The sequence below is a fragment of the Chelonia mydas genome, chromosome 22 (genome assembly GCF_015237465.2).
Source record: "Chelonia mydas isolate rCheMyd1 chromosome 22, rCheMyd1.pri.v2, whole genome shotgun sequence".
NCBI lineage: Eukaryota > Metazoa > Chordata > Testudines > Cheloniidae > Chelonia > Chelonia mydas.
The window spans coordinates 10,519,585-10,544,641 of record NC_051262.2 but is presented as its reverse complement, the minus strand read 5'-3'; the positions used below and the strand labels follow the sequence as shown (position 1 = coordinate 10,544,641).

Here is a 25,057-nt window from a genome sequence, read left to right as displayed (position 1 = left end):
TGCTTGTAATCTGTCTGGTTTTGCTTGGTGCATTCCAACCACTGGAAGCAGAGGTGAGGACCAAGCTTCAAAATTCAGCTCTGGATTTTGAAGCCCTTCCTCCTCCGAGCCCCAGCTCTGGGGATCTTCAGTTCTGGGGTTTGGGATCAGCCCATTTCAGAAATGAAGACAAGCAATGAAATTCAGCTCTGTATTTGGCTGTGGAGTCTAAATTCCCAGGCACATCCATGACAGAATCTGCTTAGATTTGCATGATTTTTGGGTGAAACCATAACTCAGCCTAGCCTTGCTTGAAACCCTTCAGCAAAACTTTGGTGAACCTGATGGGGGAGTCGTATTGATCCCTTGGACACAGCACATTCTGCCAGGCTTGGGGTTACATTCCCAAAGTTTTGCAAAGCTCTTCCATCGAGCTATCCAGGGGTAACCCTTGATAGAAACCCTCATTTCCTCTTGGTCTGGTCAGTGCCTGGGAATCTTCCACCCGGGGGAGTGTGTATTTGTTTTTTCCCTCAGGCCTGTCCTGCATGTCGTCTTGTCTTTCTGTGTGGTGTTTGTCTTCTCAGTGTCGGTTCCTAAACTCAGGACCATCTATCACTGAGTGTGTCATTTTGGAAGCAGCCTCCATGAACCCTCGGCAAAACGAAGTCAGCCAGGATCCCAACCCCAGTGCCACTGCTGCCTTTTAGCTGCTCCTCAAACTCTCTCCCCTCTTCTCCCCTCTGTCTGTATATTCAAATGAGGTGAAAAATAATATATGTAGTCACAAGATGATGGAACTTGGGGTCCACTCCTTCCCCTCCCTCTGCAGGGAGGGACAAGCAAATAGGAAGGTGGGACAAAAGGGAAGTCTACCACTCAGCTTGTATGGGAAGTTATTTTCCCCCTTTATCCTCTTTCATTAGACTGATGGCAGTAGGGGCATGTTCAGTAATATAGAACCCACCCCTCGGGATTAGAAGTGCAGTTACACTTGCAGCAGCTGCCTGTGCATGTCTTATCTGCTACAGAAAAAGAACTTCCATCACCCGCCCCCTTCTCCGATTTTATCTAGTATCATTGCTTCCCTTCCTCCCTCCCTCCCTCCCCTCTCTCTCTCTGACCTCTTCACAGCTCCACATTGCTCTCGGTCTCCCAAGACTGTTTTCCAGCACAGCTCTGGAGGCGTGTTCACTGAGCCAGGACTGGGCAATGAGCAGAGAAAACAGCAGAACGAGAAAAGCCAAGAGAGCTCAGCGGGTTGTCAGCAATCCTCGTACCAGAGGCTAAACTCGCTGCCCTGAAAGAGACCAGGCAGGAGAGGAAGTTGCTCCTCTGTGAGAAAGGAGGAGAAAACAAAAGAGAAACTTTGAAACTGGCTCCACTTGTGGTCTGAGCGTCCTGCCCTTCACCCCCGTTAAATGAAAGCACCGAGGAACACGAGATTTCTTTCTCGGGGTGGGGGGGAGGGAACATGCTGAGCTGCGGAGGAGTGGAGAAGGGCAGCTTTTAGTGGTGTGTGGTTTGTACTGAGATCAGAGAGAGAGAGCAGAGGTGGGAGGGGAAGGTGAAAGGGGATCTGATGCCTGCTGCCAATATGACAGAGACCCTCCAGCTCCCGGCATTGCAGGTCCCAGAGCAACAGGTGCCAAAGTGCAGCCAGGCCTGGTCCAGTTCGTCCACCCCCACCCTGCGCAGGAGGCGCTTCAAGATGAAACGGATGAAGAACGTGCAAGAGCAGAGCCTGGAGGCCGGCGGGTACCAGGACTCTCCCTCACCCAACAAAGAGTTCCTGCAACTCCCATCCATAGAAATCACCCCATCCAGTGACGAGGACACCCCATGGTCGAACTGCTCTACACCCAGCGCCTCCCCGCGGCGCAAGCGCTTCCTGCTGCGGAAGTGGCTGCGCGTGAGAGAGAAGAAGGAATACAGTGAAAGCAGGTATGTCATTGGCCAAACCTCCCATTCCCTGCAGCTGAGAAGGCTCCCACTAGGACAAGGCAATAGCTCCTTCTGTTACCTGTAGAGGGCTCAGCCCGCTACCCACAGTGTCTTTGTCCCCCTCTAGTGGTTGAGCTATTTTAAGTGGTATATTAGATTGTTGCTGACTCCAGGCTTTTGGCTCAAGCCGTAGAGATTCATGCTTTTAGAGCCGGATTCAGTCCCTGATTGCCATACCTTTAAAGTGAGTTTAATGCTGGTGAAAAGTGTCAGACTGATGGCCATGGAGACTGAAGACCCTAAGAGATGGGCAGTGGCAGGGCAGTCTTCCTGTATGCTACGCCGTCCATGTATCTGACCCCTGGCCTGCAGAGTCCCCCTGTAGAGAAGGAGAGGGGAGTTCAATCTTCATGGCCCATTCAGTCCTTGGCATCTCTGCTGAGACCGCCAAGGCAGGGACCAGTTAATGCCAAACTTGCTAGTGGTTTTTATGATGCACTCTCCTCTCCCTTAGGAATTGGACTGAAGTTCCCTAACTAATGTCATACAGACTGCTGCACATTTGTCAAATGGCAACGAGAGGACAGTGAGGGGCAAGCTGGGCTTGTGACTAAAGCATAGACCTGCACATCCAGGGAGGGGTCTGAGCTCTGTCCCCGGCTCTGCCACAGATTTAGATGTACTGTGCTTCAGTTTATTCATTTGCAGAAAAGAGACTAATTAATGCTCATCTGCGTCACAAGGGCATTGTACGGCTTAATTCGTGAAGAACTCTGAGGGCTTGTCTACTCCACGCAGCTTTTAGCGACAAGGCTGTGTCGACACAGCCTTGTCAGTAAAAGTCAGCATGTGTAAACGCTCTTTTTTGGTACTTTGTCGACAGTTTTGCCGACAAAATACTTCTAGCCCCATGAGCGGCGTTAGCTTTGTTGGCAGGAGAGCGCTTCGGCCGACAAAGCTGCGTTCATACTTTTGTCTTTTGCACTGGTGGGGGAAGGCTTTTTTAAGTACCTGTGAAAGACAAAAGTTTTGTCGACAGCTTTGCATTGTAGACAAGCCCTGAGTCTGAGATAGAAGGTTTTATTGGTATCCAGTGTACTATTATAAGAATTGGTGCAGATCTCTACTGACCTGGGTGTAATTCAAACCATTGACCAAGAGATGACAGTCACTCTTTTCCCTTTCCCAAAGCTATCCAATCCTCTGGGAACTACAGTCCGAAAATTGGCTTGCTGAGGATGTTTTGACATTTGTTCCTCTGCCTCTAGTGTTAGAGTTGGAGTTGCTATTGTTATAAGTTTTGGTGGCACTACGAGATGTGCGTGCATTGGCTGGATTGCAACTCAGAGACAGAGTTCAGTTTTTTGCTTTTCACCAAAACTTGAAAAATTTCAAAGAAAATCTATTGTTTTTTGTTGTTGTTTTCATCAGTTCTTTTGCAGGAAAAACAATAATTTTCTTATTAGCTCAGTTTGTGGGCTTCAAGCCTGCATATGCATATTACATTTTAAAAAAAGTAAATGTAAGGAACCATATGATGTCCTTTTCTGTTTCTACCCTGTCTAGCAGGTTGTCCCATTAACTGCTGTGTTGTCCCAGTGGTCTGGTGGAGGAGTTAAACCCATCAACACATCTCTCTGGGGCTCCAGGTGCACTCCCAGTCTTGCAAAAGCACTTCCACTAGGTCCAATTCCATTTGCAAACCTAAGGTGCTGCTTTAGCAACACCAAGTCTCAAGGATGTTCTGCTGATGAATGCATTTCTGTACCAGCAGGTGAGGAATGACTGTACAATGGCCTCTCTTGTAGAAAGTGATCATTTTGGAAAAAAAGTTCCCTGACATTGTGAACATTCAGTGTCATTCAAATGATGGTTAAGGATACAGATAGGGATGGCCTTGAAAACATAGGAGAGATTGTGTGGTTGGTGTGTGTGTGTGTTAGAGAGAAGTGTCTGAATTACAGAGTTCAGATTTGAACTTCACCAGGGTTGGTGGCATTTTAGATGCAGCATTTTTATTTGGGTCTATCTCTGGGGAGAGAGAGAGAGAGATGTCCAAGGACATGCAGATAGTATTCTGGTTATTAACCCTCCTTAGCAAATTTCTGCACTCTCCCTGATTACATTTTTGAAATGGTGACTGGAAAAAAGCTAAGGCAGTTTTTGGATTAGGTGGCATTAGCATACCAAGGCCAGCATGGCACCTTCTCTTTTCATGTATTACAGGCTCCAAATCCATTCCTCGGCAATGGAAAATAGATCAGGTTTTCAAATGGAATTCCTCCCTTCCCAGCCCAGAGGAAAACAACATCTAATTCTTCTCCTGCCCTTTTCTGCTGAGCTTGCGAGCTTGGAGAACATAAAGAGGATCAATGCACATCTAGAGCACAGCAGGAGAGGGAAAAAAACAGGGGTTGCTGGGTCAGAGCAGGGAGTTTGTCCAAGCAGGCTATGGTGAACCAGGAGAATTTTGCAGGGGTGAACGACAGTGTTCGGTTAACGCTGCTCCCAAGGTTGGTTGCACTGCAGTATAAACCTCCTCATGTCATGAGGCCCTATGGCATAATGTGCTCTGGGGAGCAGCAGGAGAAAGCTGGCCATATGAGAAACAGATTAATCGTTCTCCATCCATCTTCCTGTACTCTAGGCTTGGTTTCCACGAGTGTTGGCTCTTCTGGGGCAATATCGTGTCGCTATTACATGGACATCAGCATCATAAATATGAGACTGGTGCTAGTCAAATCACTTAATACACTATTCATAGGTTCATAGACTTTAAGGCCAGCAGGGACCATTATGATCTAGTCTGACCACCTGAATAACACAGGTCATAGAATTTTACCAGTAATCTGAGCTAGAGAAATTTTTTAGAAAGACACCCAATCTTGATTTAAAGACTTCAAGTGATAGCAAATCCACCACATTCTTTGGTTTGTTTTTCCAGTGTGTAATTACCCTTTGTCCAATATGTGTACCTTATTTCTAGCCTCTGCCTTACTGGAAGGCAATCCTAACCCAGTGATGGGCATGGTAGAAGAACCTGATAGAACAGAGTGTCTGCTCTACTAAGACCCTTGATGGTTGATTTAATTTTCTACATTTGAATAGCTCTGGCTTCATTTTTTCCTCTCCCAGAAGTGTTGACCCAGCCGCACACCCAAAATCACTAGTTACTGTTGGAAACTTGGGCCCAAGTCTTTCTGATGACCCATTACCTTCTGGTTCCCTTAAAACTCTTCCTTAGTTTAGTAATGGCACAATTGCAAGGAAGAAGAGGTGACTTGTCATCAGACAAAGAGAGGACAAGCGAGATTCTTGTTCACATACATAAGATGCCAGGGTTTTCTCAAGTTCATTATAGGTTAGACATCAAAAGAGAGCCCATAATGATTGTAAGTTGTTTGGGGAAAGGACTACCTTTTGGTTCTGTGTTTATACAGCACGTACCACAACGGGGTCCCGGTCCATGGCTAAGGTTCCTCGGCACTGTCACAAATAAGTAAAAAATAATAACACATTTCATGAGGCTGTGCAAACTATATCCAGTTTAATCCCATCCTTCACGTCCCTGAACTTCAGTTGCTGCCCCATCTGCAAACTGGTGGTGATGGTGCTTACCAACTTTTGTAAGGCATTCGGGGGCCCTTAGATTTAAGGCACTATGTAAATGCAAAATATTATTATTTTTATTATTTATTACTAAGGCAGAATGGTAACAGCCATTATGATACACCTCACAGGCAGGCCAAAGCAATCTGTTAGCATTTTGCTATGCCTGCAATGAACATGCATTATTTATGAAGTGAATGTGATAGTGTATCCGCTTTAATTAATTAGTTTGTTTGTTTAACAAAACCCATGCATCGTAATCTCTGGGACCATGTATGGTTCCTTAGAGACCGTGCAAGGGCCAATGTCCCCCCAAAATAAATGGAGTTGACCATGGAATTGAGATGCCCTGCCCAGACAACAAGACTTTGGCAAAAGCCAGGAATAAATAGATAGGCATTGCTGTATGGCTTGAAGGTCAAGAGACCCCAACTCAGATGTGTGCACTCCATGTCTCTATATAGGTAAATAGTTAATAGATGGGGTTTGGAAGTACGTAACGTGTGTCCTGGATTCCATAGTACTGATACAGCTTGTTGCAGTGCACTGCAAATGGCTTCCATTATGCAAACCTTTACATCAGCTCTTAAGTCAGTGGACCAACTGAGTTTCCAGAGAGGAGGGTCCTCCCCTAAAAACTCTTTGACCTCAGACCTTTAAATCTGTAAGCAAGAGCTTACAAGAGCAAGAGCTCTTATTCTGTTAACTTCTCACCTCCCTTCTGCACCATGGAAAAGTCCTGGGGTTCATACTCTGGAAAAATGATCATTGTGGGTATTTTGCTTAACTGTAAGAACTGAGTGCAAAAACCAATAGAGTAAAAACTTCAGAAACTCCCGTACCAGAAAGCTGCTGCAAAGAACAAACAATATAGACCTCAGTGAAACCTCTGGCTTTAGCCTGTCTTTATGGTAGAATATAGGGGTCAGGAAAGAGCAGCTAATGCTGTGAGAAATGCAGGTGGTTTAAAAAAAATTGTGGAACAAAACCCTGCCCCATGATGAGTTTCATTTCATGCCCTCAGTTTCTGAGAAGTGGCAAGCTGAGTCATTCTGTGAGTTTAGCAGCTTCCAGGTGTTTCTGGCTTTCAGAAATTTCCCCATTTTATTTTCAAGTCAAAAGGGGGAAAAAAATCTTCCCCATTAGAAATGTTGCATGTGACTAAATTTGGAAACTAGCAGGAGTGTGAGAGTCAGCAGTAAGAATTCAGCTCTTCTCCCAAGTACCTGGATAGAAATGAGCACTTGTGGGTCTAAGGAATTAAGGACCTTATACCTTGATTAATTGGAGAGGGTTCAGGTAAGAGCCATAGTAATGATTAAAGGATTGGAAAACATGCCTTCTAGTGATTGACTCAGGGAGCTCAAACTATTTAGCTTGACAAAGAGAAAGTAAGGGGTGACTTGATCGCTGTTATTTACATGGCATACACACAGAGAAGTTATATAAAATACTCTTGCTGGAAGGTTACAAAGTAACACTACTTTATTTCTTAAAATTCAGAATAATACACACTAACCTAAAAACAGAGAGAGAAAACAGGTTGCTCCCTAAAACTGAGAGGCACAAGTCACCCTGCCTTACTATAGGCTCTCTGTCTGCAAACTGACTGCTGCTAGATGCAACTCATATGCTTTCCCACAGAGCTCCTTAGCCTGCAAGCAGAACTAGGAACCCCCCCTAAAATTTAGAGTGACATCTTACAGTTTTAACGCAGCTCTCACTACACCACAATCACAGTTTATAAGCACCTATATAGGAAACAGAAATCTGATCGTAGAGGGCTTCTTCCATCTAGCGGACAAAGGTATAACCAGATCCAGTGTCTGGAAATTGAAGCTGGACAAATCAAACTGGAAATGAGGTGCAGGTTTTTGACAGGGACGGTAATTATCCAGTTGGAACGGTTTACGAAGGGTTGTGGTAGATTCTCCATCACTGGCAATTTTAAAATCAAGATAGGAGGTTTTTCTAAAACATATGCTTTAATTCAAACAGACATGAGTCGATGGTAGGTGTTTATGCAGGAGGTCATGCTAGATCAGGGGTGGGCAAACTTTTTGGCCTGAGGGCCACATCGGGGTTCCGAAACTGTATGGAGGGCCACGTAGGGAAGGCTGTGCCCCCCCAAACAGCCAGGCCCCTGCCCCCTCTCCGCCCCCTCCCACTTCCTGCCCCCTGACTGCCGCCCTCAGAATTCCCGACCCATCCAACATTCCCCTGCTCCTTGTCCCCTGACCTCCCCCTCTCAGGACCCCCCGCCCCTAACCACTCCCTGGGACCCCACCCCCATCCAACCCCCCCGCTCCCTGTCCCCTGACTGCCCCGACCCTTATCCACACCCCCGCCCCCGACAGGCCCCCCCAGGACTCCCACGCCTACCCTAACCATTCCATGTCCCCTGACTACCGTCCAGGACCCTCTGCCCATTATCCAACCCCCCCACTCCCCGCCGCTCAGAGCAGCAGGACTGGCAACCCCGCCGCGGCGCTGCCCGGCAGGAGCTTGCAGCCCCGCCACCCAGAACGCTGGCGGCACGGCAAGCTGAGGCTGCGTGGGAGGGAGGACAGCAGGGGAGGGGCTGGGGACTAGCCTCCCCGGCCGGGAGCTCAAGGGCCGGGCAGGATGGTCCTGTGGGCCGGATGTGGCCTGTGGGCTGTAGTTTGCTCACATCTGTGCTAGATGATCACAGTGGAACTTCTGGCCTTTTAATCTATGCATGTATGTCTTCCATGATGGAACAGAGAAATGGGCCCAACTTCTTCAGTATCCTGCTTGTAGTAGTGACCTGTTATTGATGGTTCAAAGGAAGGCAAATTTCTTCAAGCATGAGAAAGGTTTTGTGGTTTTTAACCTAGGTAGTGTCTCTGTAGAGGCTGCTCTTATTCATGTGAATGTCTTATCATTTTGTTAAATCTTGCTGAGCAGACTCCTCCTGATAAGCCACTTAGCATACTTTAAAAAGCCCAACTTTGCTGCATAAAATATGAGTGACGAGTGAAGAATGTCACAGGATTTGGGTTTGGTTTGAATAAGCATTCAGAAATGTAGCTGTTACCCAGGCTGTCCTGTAGCTACAAAATGGGACTGGGAATCTCATTGGTGGTAGGCTTGCTTGCAAGACATCCTGTACTTTCTGCCTTTGGTTGGTCTGGAAATAACCATGAGAACAAGCCTTCCATTGATGGAGTGGAATTTGTTTCTGACCTAGCTGTTTAACATGGAAATGCATAAGTTGCTGTGAAAAGGAAAGATAATGTAGGGGGAGCTGGGTGCTTAATATGGCCGTTTTTTAACCATAAAAAAGTTCAGTTTAGGTTTTGTTTGAGCTTCCCGTGGAGCTGGTTGAATACTAAAAAACCTCTGATACAATATTTTTTTTAAAACCATGAAATAAGATTCATTATGATTCCTGTAGTCGTATAATTTGTGACTATTCCAATAAAAGCCAAGTATCTGTGAATCCCAACAGCTTTGTGAAGTTCTGTGATGAGTCTTACTGTGTTTGTACCATTATTCATTATTTGTCATTTCTTTGTTTAAATGTTTGTCACCAAATCAAAGAGCAGAAACAATAGCTATGTGACTTAGGGTGACTTAGTCACAACACATTGAATAGCGAAAGTTCACAAATAGCCCAGATGCTGAATATTGTTCATCCTGTATATTCAGCAAATGTTTACCAAGGGGACACTCTACGTTCCAGATCTTGCACAGACCTGAGTTTATTGTTGGCATATAACAACTCATCCTCATCATCATGTTCGTTGCCATGATCGCCCTCACGCTGGTTACATTTTGAAGACTTTGATGGTGGTTGAATGGCTTGCTAATGAAAGGAGCTGGACTGACAGCAGCTCTGCAGACTGATGTTCTCTGTTCATTTGCAAAACTGATAAAGTGAGGGGAACAGCAATGTCCATCCAGCGCCACTGATATACCTTTACCTTCATCTGGTGGACCCCACCCCTCTAGGGATGAGAAGGAGACTGTCTCCACTGCTGATTCAAATAACAGCAAAGGTTACTAATTAGCACTAATTGGGGTGGTAGTGTATATGATGTGAGCAACTAGTCAGTAGGGAGTGAACTGGAGCAGATAGATATCACAGGGCGTTTTGATCACTAATATGTTTTGAATTTAAACATTCCTATTTTTCTTTATAGCAGGCTAGGACTAATCATAGAATCACAGAGCTGGAAGGGACCTCAAGAGGTCATCTAGTCCAGTCCCCTGCACTCAAGGCAGGACTAGTATTATCTAGACCATCCCTGACAGGTGTTTGTCTAACCTGCTCTTAAAAATCCCCAATGATGGCGATTCCACAACCTCCCTAGGCAATTTATTCCAGTGCTTAACCGCTCTGACAGTAAGGGTATGTCTTCACTACCCACTGGATCGGCGGGCAGCGATCGATCCAGTGAGGGTCGATTTATCGCGTCTAGTCTAGACATGATAAATTGACCCCCGAGCTCTTTCCCGTTGACTCCTGTACTCCAGCGCCACGAGAGGCGCAGGCAGAGTCGATGGAGGAGGGGCAGCCGTCGACTCACTGCGGTGAAGACCCCACGGTTAGCTGATCTAAGTATGTCGGCTTCAGCTACTTTATTCACGTAGCTGAAGTTGCGTAACTTAGATCGAGCTCCTCACGACCACCCCCGGGTGTAGACCAGGGCTTAGGAATTTTTTCTTAATGTCCAACCTAAACCGCCCTTGCTGCAATTTAAGCCCATTGCTTCCTGTCCTATCCTCAGAGGTTAAGGAGAATAATTTTTCTCCCTCCTTCTTGTAACAACCTTTTATGTACTTGAAAACTGTTAGCATGTCCCCTCTCAGTCTTCTCTTCTCCAGACTAAACAAACCCAATTTTTTCAATCTTCCCTCAGAGGTCATGTTTTCGAGACTCGTGTGTTCGAGAATCATGTTTGCTGCTTTTCTCTGGACTTTCTCCAATTTGTCCACATCTTCCTTGAAATGTGGCGCCCAGAACTGGACACAATACTCCAGTTGAGGCCTAGTCAGTGTGGAGTAGAGCGGAAGAATTACTTCTCATGTCTTGCTTACAATACTCCTGCTAATACATCCCAGAATGATGTTTGCTTTTTTTGCAACAGCGTTACACTGTTGACTCGTATTTAGCTTGTGATCCACTCTGACCCCCAGATCCCTTTCCGCAGTACTCCTTCCTAGGCAGTCATTTCCCATTTTGTGTGTGTGCAACCGATTGTTCCTTCCTAAGTGGAGTACTTTGCATTTGTCCTTATTGAATTTCATCCTACTGATTTCAGACCATTTCTCCAGTTTGTGCAGACCATTTTGAATTTTAATCCTATCTTCCAAAGAACTTGCAACCCCTCCCAGCTTGGTATCGTCCGCAGACTTTATAAGTGTACTCAAGCAAATGAGATCATGGACAGGAAGTGCCTCTTTTGGTCTTGAAAATAAAGAGTTTGTTACACAGGCTGTAGCTAGTGCAGGGTCTGAGCTTGAGCATGTCTTTCAAACTCGCTCTGTTCTGCTACTCCGACACCTTGTAGAGAATCTGTGCATAAGGCAGGAGGCAGAATCTAGTGGTTAGAGACGGGGACAAGGAATCGGGAGACCACCGTTCCAGTCCTGATTCTATCACTGACTCGTGTGATTTTGGACAAGTCCCTTCACTTTACCTGTACCTTGGTTTCAATATCTGTAAAAATAGGGATAAAAGAAAATTTTACCCAACTTTGCGATGGGGTTTAAGATCCTTGGATGGAAAGAAGATCTATAAATGCCAAAGGGTGTTGTAATCTTTACAGACACCGTGTTACCATCTGCTGGCTGCCTCCAGAATCGCACCGTCTCAGTGCAGCAACAGGCTTCACGGAACACTAATCCCCCGTATCTTCTTTTTAATAAAGCCTGGTGTTAACTTGCTGCCTTTGGCTAGAAGCACGCATCTTTCTACCCGACAGCTTTATGTTCATATGTTGAGGGTGAGTGGCGGGAACTGACAGGAGCTAAAGGAAATCCAGGGCTGCACGTGCTTCCCCATCCATTACACTGTCCGATTGCTTCAGGGTTATCATGGGGGAACCCTTATTGATGGGTAGGGATGGGGGGATGTTGTCACAGTGCGTTCTGGGGTCTCATTATCCCTTAGAATTTAGGCCAATAAGTTCTTATTTCCCACACTGTGACAGGCCTCTGACAATTCTTAATGGTGCCTTTATTTTAGGAGCCACCGCTACCATGGCAACACAGTACTTTTGATGGCAGGAATTTCATTTGCCTGGGCCGATGATTTACTCTCAGGGAGTTGGGACTGGGTTTTTTATTGCTGCAGCCGTATGAAGGATTTGAGGGGGCAAAGTTCTGGGAAGGATCAGCAAAGCGGCGGAGTGAAGCGAAAGACACATATGCAGATTGATTTTAGACCAGAAGTTATGTCTGTTTCTCTTGTTGAGGGGAAAGAGTCTGAAGGATGCAGCTCCTCTCTAGAGACCTCCAGGGCTTGGAGCTCAGTCCTGTATTGTTTGTGAGATTACCGCTTTGTCTGGTGCCTTACAAATAATTAGAGTTGGAAAAAAATGTTCTTCCACGCTTCTTTGTTTTTGCGGCTGAACAGCAGCTTTTTGGCAAAATGGAAATTTGGGTAAAAAAATGTCCATATTTTTAAAAAGAATGCATTTGGGTTTTCACCAATGAAAGCCAAAATGTTTTTGTTTAAAACCAAAATGTAGAAGAAAAATGTTGAAAATTAAAAAATGTATTCTCATTTAATTTTTTCCTGGGGAAAAATATTTCTTGGTCAATTATACAAATAATTAATATTAAGAGATTTTTCTCATCATTTGTGTGTAGCAATTCTCATGATGTGTTAAGCACTTTCCATGGATTGTAAGAAGGGATTGTCCCTGTCTTGTGAAGTTCACAGTCCTAAAGAAGAAGGAAAAATCCTTGACCTTGACCACTAGTTTAAAAATAAAAAGCTTTGAAAATCTTTGCAAATCTGAATAGATGCACTGATTTCCATTCACTGGTTCATGGGATTGTATTATTCATTACCCATCTTTCTTTTTAACAAGAAGCAGGTACTGGTGAAAAATATCACAGATGTTCACATCAATGTGTATTTCTCCAGATGTATATCATGCATTTGTAGCAGAGGTGCATAATTGATTGCTGATTGTCTGTTGTTCTTCAGTCTTAAATTTTTTTAAATCTGATTAGGATGTTTAAACAAAACCATGTAACTGAAGTGATCCATGACACGATATGAATAATAAATATTCATATGGACTCAGAGGGTGAAAACTATTTGTTGAAGTTATTTGGCAAATAGTTATAGATAACAGCATTTGCCATCATCCCCACTGTTTCGTGAATGAGTCCTTACCCTTCTCATTAATAGATTATATCTCCCTCAATATTTCTCTCTCCTTTCACCCCATATCCACCCACCCATCCACCACTGGGGAACATCCTCTGAAAATAAATCTACAAGCTTATACCCGCAATCTGCAATGCACAGTAAGCTTTACATACATTCTATCGCTTTGTCATACTCTCCATGCAGAAAATCAGATCCTTAGTTGAAAAGAAAGTGGTGATGTCGCTGGATCATTTATCAGATACTGCTATTCACAGATTTGCAGGCTAGAAAACCTCATGGAAGTTATGAGATCAGTTTCTCATCTTCTGTGAATAATACTTGTGCCTCTGTAATTGAATCACCCTAAGAAATTGCACTTTCTGTAGTTTACAGACAAGTAAACTATATCCATCTTGCATGCCGACTGAATAATAGGCAGACGTCAGGAAATAATGTATATGTCTCTGTGATTATATGCTTCCATTCAGTGAAAATGGCTTGCTCGAGTAATTATTTCTTGAGGCAGGAGCACAACTAATTTAAAAACAGAATTGTTAAAGTAATCTAGATCTCTTCAAGTTTGCTCCTTCACAAACAGTTGGATATGGAATGGGGAGATAAAATGTCACATATTCTTGCCTTTATGTCCATTGGGTTCCATGGGCCAGATTTTCAAAAGTGCTTGGCACCCACAATCGAGGCCAGATTTCTTTTTTAGAAAAAGTCTCAGCATATTGAGTGTTGAACACACAAGAAAATCTGGCAACAAATATTACAATGTGAGCAGCTGTGTGCTAAGCGCTTTTCAAAATCTGGCCCAAAGTGCTTGAGTTGGAGAACTGCTTAGGTTTAAAAAACAAAGTCAACCTTGAAACCATGTATAGGACCATGGCTCTCTATTATCATTCAGAGACTCAAGTCTCAGAATAGAAAGACACATACAAAGAAGATAAGAATGGTTCAAACACATTGCCCATAACTTTCCACATTCTGACACCCAGATATGACAAAGAAGTCTTTAACGTATTCAGCAAAGGCTAGAAAACTAGAATGCTGCGGGGGGAACAAGTGTCTTTTGACCATTTGTTTGAATAAAACTTGCATATTTATTTCAGTGTCTGTATCCGTTACGTGTTTATTCATTTCTGTAAATATTAGTATCAGTTATTTTTGTGTGTTTGCGCACAAGATCATGTGTGGAAGGTCAATATCATGAGTACTTGTGTAAATATGCATTCATGAAACACTTCATGCTGCAAGCATTTTGTGTGTCCAACTTGAAGCTGACTTCAATGCAACACTGTATATATTCAGTAGTCACAATGACTTAAGCTCTCTTCCGGTTTACAAAAGCTCGCCATCAAACCAGAGAGCAGCAACAATCCCATGTGATGTAGTTTACCATTCACACAGCAGAAACGGTGGATACTCAAAGCAGCAGTGCCAGCGAATACTTTGCAAGCAGTCCGTTGGTTGGACTATGTTGCCATAAAACATTGGTTAAATAATTTCAGGGACTGAAAAAAATTGATAATTGAGCTGAAAAAAATGCTAGTGAAGATGATGATGATGATTTGTCACTATGGTCTGAGGCCCATATAAGCACCTAGATAGAGAAGGGCATGCTAGAAGTGGTGAAGACAGGAATAGAAGTGAGATTTCATTGGCACAACAAGCTGTACTAGTGTTGGCAGAGACAATAGTGATGAAGATGAGGCTTGTGGTGGTGACAATGGAGATGGACATTTTCCTCCAGGTAGCAGAGCTGAGGGTGAACATAGTGGTAATAAAGATGAAGCTAAGCCTCGTGGTGGTGGTGATGAAGATAAGAATAGTGGTGATTACAGTGAAGGTCACCAAGTCAGTGCAGTCAGGAAGGAGGGTGAGGGGGCAGAAGAAATGTGGAATTGAGTGCATATTTTTGTTGTAAGAATCTGTTTTCTTTTATGCATTTGTTGACTTCTAAGGAACTGCGATCGGAGTTTTATAGGGAGAACCACTCCCCTGCAAACCTGCCTCTTGCTCATCTTAAGTCTAAGAAAATCTTGAACTGATGGGAAATTTGCATTATTTGCAGCTAACAACTAAGAGAAATCTTTTCTCTAGGGCTTCAGAAAATAGGATCTTTCAGTCAGAGAAAAACACATGACCTGGAGTTCAGAGTACATGGGCTACGAATGCAAAACCTTGCACCCAGCCTGCTGAGTTAGCATCTGTCATGGTCTCTGGGCAGGCTACCCCTGCTGAGGCCCTTTTCCAGTCCCAAGTGTACCCCTTTCAAGTGACAGATCTGTGCCTCTGCTTCTCTTTGGGGTGGAATCTCTTCCTCCAGCTGGTCTCTGACTGGTAGAGCCCTGCACAGGTACAAAATTTGTATCTGCATCCTATCCGCAAATATGGTCCATGGATATCCGCAGATTTGCAGGACTCTACTGACTTGCTCTCCAAATTGCACCTTCCTGGCTTCCAACCATGTTATGTAGCAGGCCCAATGGCTGCAGAGGTTTTCCTTTGGGTCCCTATTGACAGTATCAGTTTGAAGTGACACAGAAGCAGCTTCTGCAAAACAAAGCATGATTTATCTTTTCTAAAGGTATACAGCACTGCGGGAAATGGATTTAAAATAAGAGAATGGTGTGCATATAATCTTATCTAGGATTGGCATTCCCCTCAAGCCCTCTAGATAGACATAACAGCCTGGGAGTTCTCCATTCCCTTGGGGACCAAGTTATAGCTGGTTTGCTGCAGACCCTTGACTCTCCATCAGGCCTGGTTTACAACTAAAACTGGGCTAGGACCTGGCTAAGTCGCTCAGAATGGTGAATTTTTCACACTCCCCACACCCCGTGAGATCTAGTTAAGCCCTCCGAGGCCCCTATATAGACACTGGTAAACTGAAGGAAGAATTCTTCCATTGACCTAGCTACTGCCTCTTGAGGGGGTGGATTGACTACAGCAACGGAAAAACCCCCTCCTGTTGCTATGGCAAGTATCCATGCTACCGCACTACAGTGGTGTCATGGCAGCCCTGCGGCTGTAGCACCTAGAGCGTAGATTTAGCCTCAGTCTGTGTGTCATCCTGCAGCAGCTGACACCGCTCAGCAAGGGGCAGTCTTTTACCAGATCCGTGTCATTTGATCTCCCACTTCTCAGCTTTGACAAAACTGCCCGGGTTGGGGCTGATGAGCCCCTCTTCATGGCTATAAACTTGGTTATTCTGCTTGAAGGGATGCTTCTTATCTGGGCCTTGTTTTCCCTTCACTGACTGATTTCTTTAATAGTCCTTTTGACCTAACTCTGTGCATTCAGGCAGGGTATCACACTGAGGGGCACGTGATATTTATAAAAAATAATACAAATATTTCCTCCCACTCCACAACTTCATGGGATAAAGCCACTTGGCTGGTATCATTTCAGGGGACAGTCTAGAGAGGGTTAGGAAAGATACATCAACATTTTAATGGTTAAATGGCTCAGTTAATTTGTATTTAAGTGCTTCAGCAGTTTGTGAGGTTTAAAATAATGATCAGAACATGAGCCTAAGTGAGAACTGACTTTGACCACATTGCCCCCTCTGAGGAGGTGCTGTTACACTTCAGCAATACACATCTTAGAAGCACCAGAGAACTCCAGACACATTTGTCAAACTTCAACCTCCACTTTACTTGCATACCCCAAAGGTTCAGAGATGAGTCTGAGTTTCTGTTGTGCACAATAAAGCTTTGGAATGAGGTAAGGACCTTGCAGTTTTGTAGAATTTGCTGATTTCCTAAGTTTCAAAGTTTTCTGACCAACTTCAGGCCATTTTAGTATCTAGACAAGAATCATGGGAGTCATTAGACGGGGCACTGTTAGCTTCAAATCTCATTGATTTAAAATTAATAAATGGTATAATCTGGTATTACACCTGCCCTTGAGTCAGCCTGTCAATTTTGGGGGAGGCTTAACCATGTTTTCTCCTATGCAAAATGTTTTCTCTCTTTTCTCTGTTGTTGTGTGTAAGGCTAACACAAAGAGAGGGAACCTACTGTAGTAGAACTGTCTATGTCAAGAGCTGTGTCAAGTGCACAAAGCAAACAGACCGAAAAATAGAGATGATTTTCCTTCTGATCTCTTTCAGCTCTAATAATTGTAGGTGTCATTTGCAATAGGAGTTGGTAAAATATTTTCAGGGTGGTTTTTAAGATGGCTGTGTCTCTTTAAATATTTAAACTGCTTGAAGGGGAGGACTTTATCCAATAGCCTAGTAGTAGTAGCCTACTAGAAGTAATTAATTCCAATAATATAATTTTTAGAATTTGACATAAAAATATACAATATACTCTGAGTAGGAGGAAGAGAGATACGTTGATGGCTTTTCAGAGAAATGAAAGTTTGAGTGTGCGCGTGTGTGTGGTTGGCTGGCTGTGTTGGAGACAGTCAAGGTGGCAATTCTGGATGGCAGGAGAAGAGAAGGGTGTTGCGCTAAGAGGTGAGATGAAGGGATGGAAAGGAGGTGAGAGAGGAGAAGGAGTAAAGAGAAACCATGTCCACAAGGATAGCTGCAGCATCTCCATCGAGAGTTTTAAGTATCAATACAACAATTTTGAACTGGATCCTGAAGCAAATGAAAGCCGTTGGACATCTTTGGGCAGCACGTGGCATGATACGTTCTCACCTGTTGATTTCCCTTTACTTATTGCTGACAAGGAATTCTCCGTAAATGTGAAGTTTTGTAACTTGGAAGAAGGGCACTGGTGCTGCTGGCCAGAGCAGGCACAATCCAGGATTGTAGGTCGCAGCTGTTTGGGGGGATAATACAAACCTCATGTGGTGCTTGGCACAATATTTTGGCAGTTTGGAAGCAAACAGTGACATCTTGTGGATTCAGTTTGTAACTCTCCCTCTGAAATTCAGTTCCACTGGCCACTTTCCTCCCTGACCATTTTCAGTACCACTGAGGTACTGGCAGGGGGAGGGGGAATCACTGTATTTACTAGACATAATGGCAGTAGATTAGGGAACACAGCAGTTCAAGGCACACTGAGCTGGAATGAATGCATCCCTTAAACATTGGAGAAAGACGCACTAAGTATGCAGAGAGAGGAGAGCCTTATATGAGCTACAGCAGTGGTTCCCAAACTGGGGTTCGTGAAATGTTACAGGGGGTTCTCGGGGAAAAAATTCCCTAATGGCAGAGAGAGCTGTCCCTAGGGACCCCGGGCAGCACGGTGCCAGCAGCCTGGAGCCCCTGGACTTCCAAGAACTAAGCAAATCAAAGCAAGCATATCTATCACACTGAGGAGATTTAAACTTCAAGACTCCTTTTCAGAAATGGCAAGGAAGGTGGATATTTTTTGCTGTTTTTAAAATTAAATAGGCAGCTAGTATTGTTTTAAAAATTATTATGAAGAACAAGTTTGATTTGTTGTAACATGCGTTTTTTTGCCTGGACTGCTCAAGACTTGAATGCTTGTGTTTGAGTTGGCTTCTTAAATACCTTCATGCAGTTTCACATCTGATACTCCTTGATGAAACACAGGAGCCTTGCCTTATAACAGGCTTATTCAAAGTGATACAAGCTACGAAAGTGAGATCTTGGAAGAGTGTTGCCGTTTTCATAATGTAATAAAAATACAGTAATGATTAATAATAATTAATAAATAGTGTGTAATAAGCATGTGTTTTATATTTCCAAGATCACTGCTTTTATAATTTATACTCAGGTAAAGGAGAAAATTCCTGGAAATAATCATTTTAAGGAGGGGGTTTGCGAGACTTGACATTTTAGTGAAAGGGGTTCACAGGTTGTTAAAGTTTGGGAACCACTGAGCTACAGTGAGAACTAGCACGGCTCTCAGGCTCAGAGATGGCTCTGACCTTAGGTTTGGAATGAAAATTCCTTTAGAATTGGAGCAAGTCCCCATCTGGTATCTAGAATCTGTTGTGATAATGCCTTCCCCTTACATTGACCAGTGTGCTGTACACCTGTACCGTTAGGCCCCAATGACATTTCTTGGGAGTGTTTTTAATTTGCAAAAAATAATGCACAGAGCTTGTTAGAGGATTTTTAATGAGGAATCCAAGTCAAGATTTGAATGCTAAGCCCTATGAAACCAGTCAGACATAGCCCAATGGCTTCCCCTTCAAAGATCATCTGGAAGGCTGCTGTTGAATGTTTTTAAATCCCTAGGAAAAGGTTACTATGTGAGACTCTTAGGTTTCAGTCCATTAGGGACACTTTTGCATTTCAAGTATGTTACACATCCCTGGTTCCCTTTAGGTTTTGGTGTTTGACCCCAAGAAAGTGAAGCCATACCCCTGGATTTTTGTGGTTGTTGAAAATACGCAGTTTCACACAGACTCCACCAACACTGTACATCAGCCTGTATTTCCTACAGACTTAATCTCAGTATTACTTGAGTCTAAGCTTTGGAGTTTTTACTTGTGACTTGGCCCTGAGTTTGCAAACATTCCAGCAAGTCTCAGGTTAGTAAGAAACCAGGATCGCTATTGAGTATTGAATTTTGTTCCACTGTCTATTTTCTCACTGTTTTACTGAGCACAGCCCCACAACTGGAGTGGAACATTTTGCACTGTGCTGGTTTCACAGGGCTAGATCATGTTTTCACACAGCCCATAGTAAGTGGTGATGCGTAGGTGTTCCACCCTATGAGAAACACAAGAGGAGCACATAACTGTTGGTGGGGTTCCCTATTTGCTTTGCAACAGGAAGTAATTTGCAGTACTCTTTTGCGGCTTACCTTTTGGGCAGAGGGATGCATGGCTTTGCTCTTCCCTCCCATTTGGGGGAGGGGAGCATCCGCTAGGGAAACCTCATGGTTGGGAGGAATGATCCAGGTGGCTGTAATGCAGGTTGCACAAAGAGGGGGAGTCCTAGTACACCTCCCTCACCCCCAACCCCCATCCCATGGTCACATAAGGCCAAGGCACGATTTAGCAACTTAAGGCAAGATATGATGCACAAAGCAAGATATGATGCTGATCTCTGACTTGCAAACCTAAGGCCTGGTCTATACACATGTGTACCTGTAGACGTTATTTTGGATCAATATAATTAGACTGTGGCAACTCTGTGTGGACACTGTTATATTGATAAGAGTGAGTGTCCACACAATGAGACCTGCATTTGTTTAACTAAAGTACTTTTCAAACTAATTCAGTGAAATCAGTGCATGCACTGTGTAGACAAGTACTAACTCTGTGTAGTTTAATTCTTTTCCTTTTTTCTTTAGGTGAGTGAAGCAGCTGGACCATCCAGATCTCTAACTGCTTATGTCTTTCTGTCTTTTTCTGCAGCAGCCAGCAGAGTAGCCAACAAAGCAGCCATGATGACGATTCATCCCGATTCCTGAGTCCCCGAATGCGTGACGAAAGGTAGGCCTGTCCAGCAGTGGGGAATTGGGGAGATGACGGTAATCTTGCTCAGCCTGAACATGGGTATTGGTTTGTGCTGTTTGTTTATTATCAGGCAAATTATGGCTCATATTTTAGGTGTAAAACTTTCTTGAATGATGTTAACAAGTAACACCCCCAACCCCTATCCCCTAAAGTCCTGCACTCCTAGTGAGGAACTTGCACCAAGAATGCATCATTTGTATTCTCTGCAAACACTTCTCACCATTGCAAATATAGTGAATGTTGGGTATTTGTTAGTGTATACTTTGCTTTGGGATGTTGTCAGTTTAAACCTAAAACTGGAAAACCTAATTATAGTGGAAACACAGAAGGAGGAACCTGCAATCAGAGGTAATAAGATGAAATCAAGTAACACATCAAATGTAGATAATGTTTGTAAACGCAAGTGACACCATCAGTACAGGATGCACACTAGGTGAAGGTAGCCTTGCAAACACAGGTAACAATACGTATAACAATGCACATGCAGCAAGCAACACTTATATAAATGCAGGTTATGTTACAGTCACAGAAAATATTGAACAGATCCTCTTAATGTAGCAAATGTTGATAATATTGATATCTGATCAGTTACTGATAATACATGAATGTGACTGAGTGCTGCTGCATAGCAGGGAATCTGGAGATGTCTGGAACATTGCCACAGCATATAAGAAGATAAAGAAAGCAAAACTCTAAATGGGTAGAAGAGTTTGGATAGTTCATGGATGGGACGTGCCTGTATGGGTAGTATATGTGTTTGACAGTGAACAGTTGCTTATGTGGCTCCTGGAGTCTGAACACCAAGATGTTTGATGGGTCAAGAGTGAGATAATGGAAAAGAGAATAATGTGTTGGAAAATCAGATGTTAAGTAGGAGGAATGTCTGTGAAAGGAGGAAGGAGATACCTGTCAGTGTAAGGAAGAGAACAGTCCATCATGGTCTAGTTTCTCTGTGTGGCTTGACAAGGATTGTCATCGTGGATTTGAGTATTGTGGTTGCTATACATTGTTTTACATGGGTTGCTTTTCTGTCTAAAATGCAAATTGCTCTCTCATAGCTTTAAAGAGGTTGCTGGAAGTGTGTAGTTGAGTGCCTAAACCTAATGGGTATATCTACGCAGCAAATGAAACATCCCTGGCCATGGTCAACTGACTCGGGCTTGTAGGGCTTGGACCGCTGGGCTGTTCAGGCTCTGGACTCTAAGCTCTGGGATTTTGTGGTGGGAGGGTCCCAGAGCCTGGGCTCCAGCCTGAGTCCAAACGTCTGCACGGCAATTTTTAGCCCTGCAGCCCGAGATACAGGAGCCTGAGTCAGCTCAGCCAGGCCATGCTGCAGGTCTTTTATTCTAGTGTAGTCGTACCCTAAGAGGCATAGGGGCTCGTAGGACAGGGCAAAGAGCTAGGAGTGAGGAGACCTGCATTCTGTTCCCAGCTGTGACCTCGGGCAAGTCATTATTTGTGCCTTAGTTTCCCCATCTGAAACATTGGGATGATGATATTTATCATCCTCTGTAAAGCACTGTGAGATTCTTGGGTGAGGAGGACTACATAAGTGTAAAGTAATGCCTTTAAGTGGGTTTCCTTGGGTAAATTATCAAATAGGGTATCACTGGAGGTGTGGCAAGTGCTGGACAGTAGAGATTGATGGGCTGTTTTTACCTGGAGGCTCATCTTTATCTGCTATATCCAGCAAAACTGAGCACAAGAAGAGGTAAGAGGCATCCTGAGCCATTTGCCAGTCTCCTTGATTCCATGTTGCTGTTCAAAACCTTTCTGTCCCATTCTAGTGAGGTGAATGAATTGGCTCAAATACGGCACTGCACCTCAAGAGTCCAAAGTGCTGTAAAAGTATTGGCTAATTAATCTTTCTAATACCCCTGCAGTAGGTAATTGCCATTTCCTAATTTTATGTTTTGGGAAACTGAGGCACAGGAGTGTAAATGACTTGCACAGGGCCACGCAATGTGGCAGTGGAAGGATTAGAACTCCTGAGGTCCTCACTCCCAGTTACTTATGTGCCTGATGTTCATTTATACTCAAGCCCCCTTACCTGACAAATCATAAATGATGTGTCATTACCAGACTGTTACTGGTCCAGTGTAAACTCAGGGTGTACACACTGAGGTTCAGCTTCACCTAGTCTTTGGGTTTATCCGCTTTTGGATGTGCATAGTTCTAGTCAATATGTGAGATGCTTTTCCCCTTGCCTGGCAGCACTGGTGTTGTGAGCACTGGGAAGAAACCCACTGGCACAGGTGCTGCTTTTGGAAACGGAACTGTTTTCCCCATGTGCTTTGCAAGTCAAAACTCTGAAGTCACCTTCCCCACATTTATCTTCCAAACCTTTACCCAAACAAAACACTGTTGCCAATTGATCATTCGCTTCTTCTTCTGCTTAATAAACAATCAACTGAATTTGTACCAGATCTGTATTCCCAGATTCCTCGGCAAGGCTAGTGTTGTGACTAGGGCCATGTGTACGCTACAGGACTACAGTAGCACAGTTATGCCACTGTAGTGCCCTAATATAGACACTTCCTACAGCAACAGAAGGGGCTTTTCCATCACACTAGATAATCCACCTCCCCAAGTGGCAGTAGCTAGCTCGATGGAAAAATTCTTCTGCCAATCTAGCCACATCTACACTAGGTTAGGTCAGCATAACGATGGCTCTCAGAGGTGTGAATTTTTCACACTCGAGTTCCATATGTATGTCAACCTAATTTTAAGGGTAGACCAGGCCTAGTTTGTGATTGAGCTGTTCTTCTCTGTCTCTTGTGTTGGGGACAGTTGTCAGGTATGCAAGGCAGATATCCAGCAGCTGGGTAAAGATTTCTTTGCAATTCCAGAAGCCCAAAATTAATAAATTTCAGACTCTTGGGGTGGATTTATTTTTGCTTCATACTGCAGCATTGGCAAAAAAGAGGCTGAAAAATGAATACCTATAAAATCTTTGCATATTATTTTTTATTATTATTATTGTTACTATTTTATTAGTTATTATTTCAGCCAAACCAGAAGAGTTAGTATTACTGCATCTCCTAGTCCATGTTGGATCAGAACCCAGTCCATTTTCTTCTGTGACACAGGAGCTACAGGCTCTGTGTTACTGCAACCTCTTTTACTGTCCTGGTCTAGAACCCTGGTTTTATTACAGCCTCTAGTCCCGTACGACACCTGAACTTTGACTTCTTAAATTGACTAGGTCCTGTTACCACACTGTTCAGCTTTGGGATCAGGCAATGTGGCTTTCGCTCCTCCCGGGAATAGCACAGTATCACAATCTAAGGCTTTTAACATCGTTCTTGGTGTCTGGTAGCATAAAGAAACGAGCCCCTAGGAAGGGACACTTACGATAAAGGCTCTTAGTGAAGTCTCACTCTCCAATGTGAGCTGCATTGATGTCTGCTAAACCCCTGACAATCATCTTCACTCATGACATAAGTGCTGGATCTGGGGGTGCTGCCACACCGCTTGGCTTGAAGTGGTTTCCATTATGGTTTTACGGTTTGGTTCAATGGCTCTCACGCACCTGCGCTATAAAAAAAAAAAAATTCTAGCACCCCTGACTCCCAGAAAAGCCTTTAATTTAACCTTTTTTCCTTTCAAAATTAGCAGTATATTTGCAGCATGTGGTGGTAGTTTTCATGAAGTTCTAAAGCTGAGTGACTAGCATGGGCTTCCAGTTTTATTCTCCCTTGATGGCGTCTAGGTCAGATTTGCTTGCTTTATAAGTCAAAAGCTGATTTTAGTTTCTGCCAGTGTTCCAGACTCACCCTGGCTCTGGCGGCAAATGGGGAGGCAGGTGAGCCCTGCTGCCCCCTCTGCTTCTCCCCTTTGCACAGATGGGGACACAGAGAGGTAAAGTGACTTGCCCAAGGCCAAACAGCCTGTCAACGAGTGAGGTGGGAACAGAACCAAGAATCCTTGGCTTTGTCCCACTCAACAATGGAGTTCACCCCCCTCCTAGTGCCTTCTCCCCACCACAATGCCTCTCAGACACATAGGCAACTCTGAATCAAAAACACAAACAGAGAGCAGGTTTATAAAGTCAGATGCCATTATACTTGGTTAATTTTCTGACTGTGAGCTGCAGTGATAAAGGGAGAATGAATATACTCCTAGTTAGGAGCTGGTTGCTGATTATGTGTTTGTGATGTTGCTTTCAAGTTTAGATGGTTAAATACTTTGCAAGGGGTGGCTGTATTCTGTGTTTACTAGTCTCAGCTGCTCTTATCCTTGCAGAAGAGAGTGCATGGCCCCTTAAGCCACAGCTGGCATGAAAAACATGAGGGAGGAAATGCTTCTTTCCAGGATGACCTGAGGCACTTCTTCCAACTTGTCTCCTCTCACAGGATCAGAGATCCTTCTTACTAAGTGTCTGCTAAGCCAAACTCTTGTTGAAGTCAAATTCCTCGTAATTAATTCAATGGCAGATGAGCTGTGTAAGGACTGAATCAAAGCTTAGTAAGGACCTGAAGATTTGACTCACTCAGGAGAGAGCAAGCCAGCCATAAAGAGCTAATTAATAATCCAACAGAGTGTTTAGCTCAGAACTAGTGCCTGCTAGTTGTAGCTAACCCTTTCCTCAATATGTTTCACTGCAATTACTAGTCTCTCTGGTGCTGTTGATCCTGGCATAATTTGCTAGCTGAGACCACTATACTACTAGATCACAGGGAAATTGACAGCAAAGCAGACAGGTGCTTAGATATTATCTGAGTTTTGTCTGATGCTGGGGAACACGTGAAGTCAGATCACCTTGGGCTGGGA

At 44.0% G+C, this 25,057-nt stretch overlaps 1 protein-coding gene across 8 annotated transcripts in view; it reads left to right on the top strand.

Annotated features, from left to right (window-relative positions):
* The window catches only part of GRAMD1B (GRAM domain containing 1B), a 289,702-nt gene that overhangs the window by 146,466 nt on the left and 118,179 nt on the right, over window positions 1–25,057 (top strand). For 6 of the 8 annotated variants that reach the window (XM_043533870.1, XM_043533872.1, XM_037882223.2 and 3 more), the window contains 2 exons: window positions 1,114–1,923; window positions 20,183–20,260. In XM_043533870.1, the coding sequence (XP_043389805.1) occupies window positions 1,562–1,923; window positions 20,183–20,260 (440 nt within the window). In that variant the 5' untranslated portion in view covers window positions 1,114–1,561. Of the gene's footprint in view, window positions 1–1,113; window positions 1,924–16,434; window positions 16,616–20,182; window positions 20,261–25,057 lie in introns of those variants that run through there. The other 2 variants (XM_037882224.2, XM_043533873.1) reach the window with 2 other exon arrangements.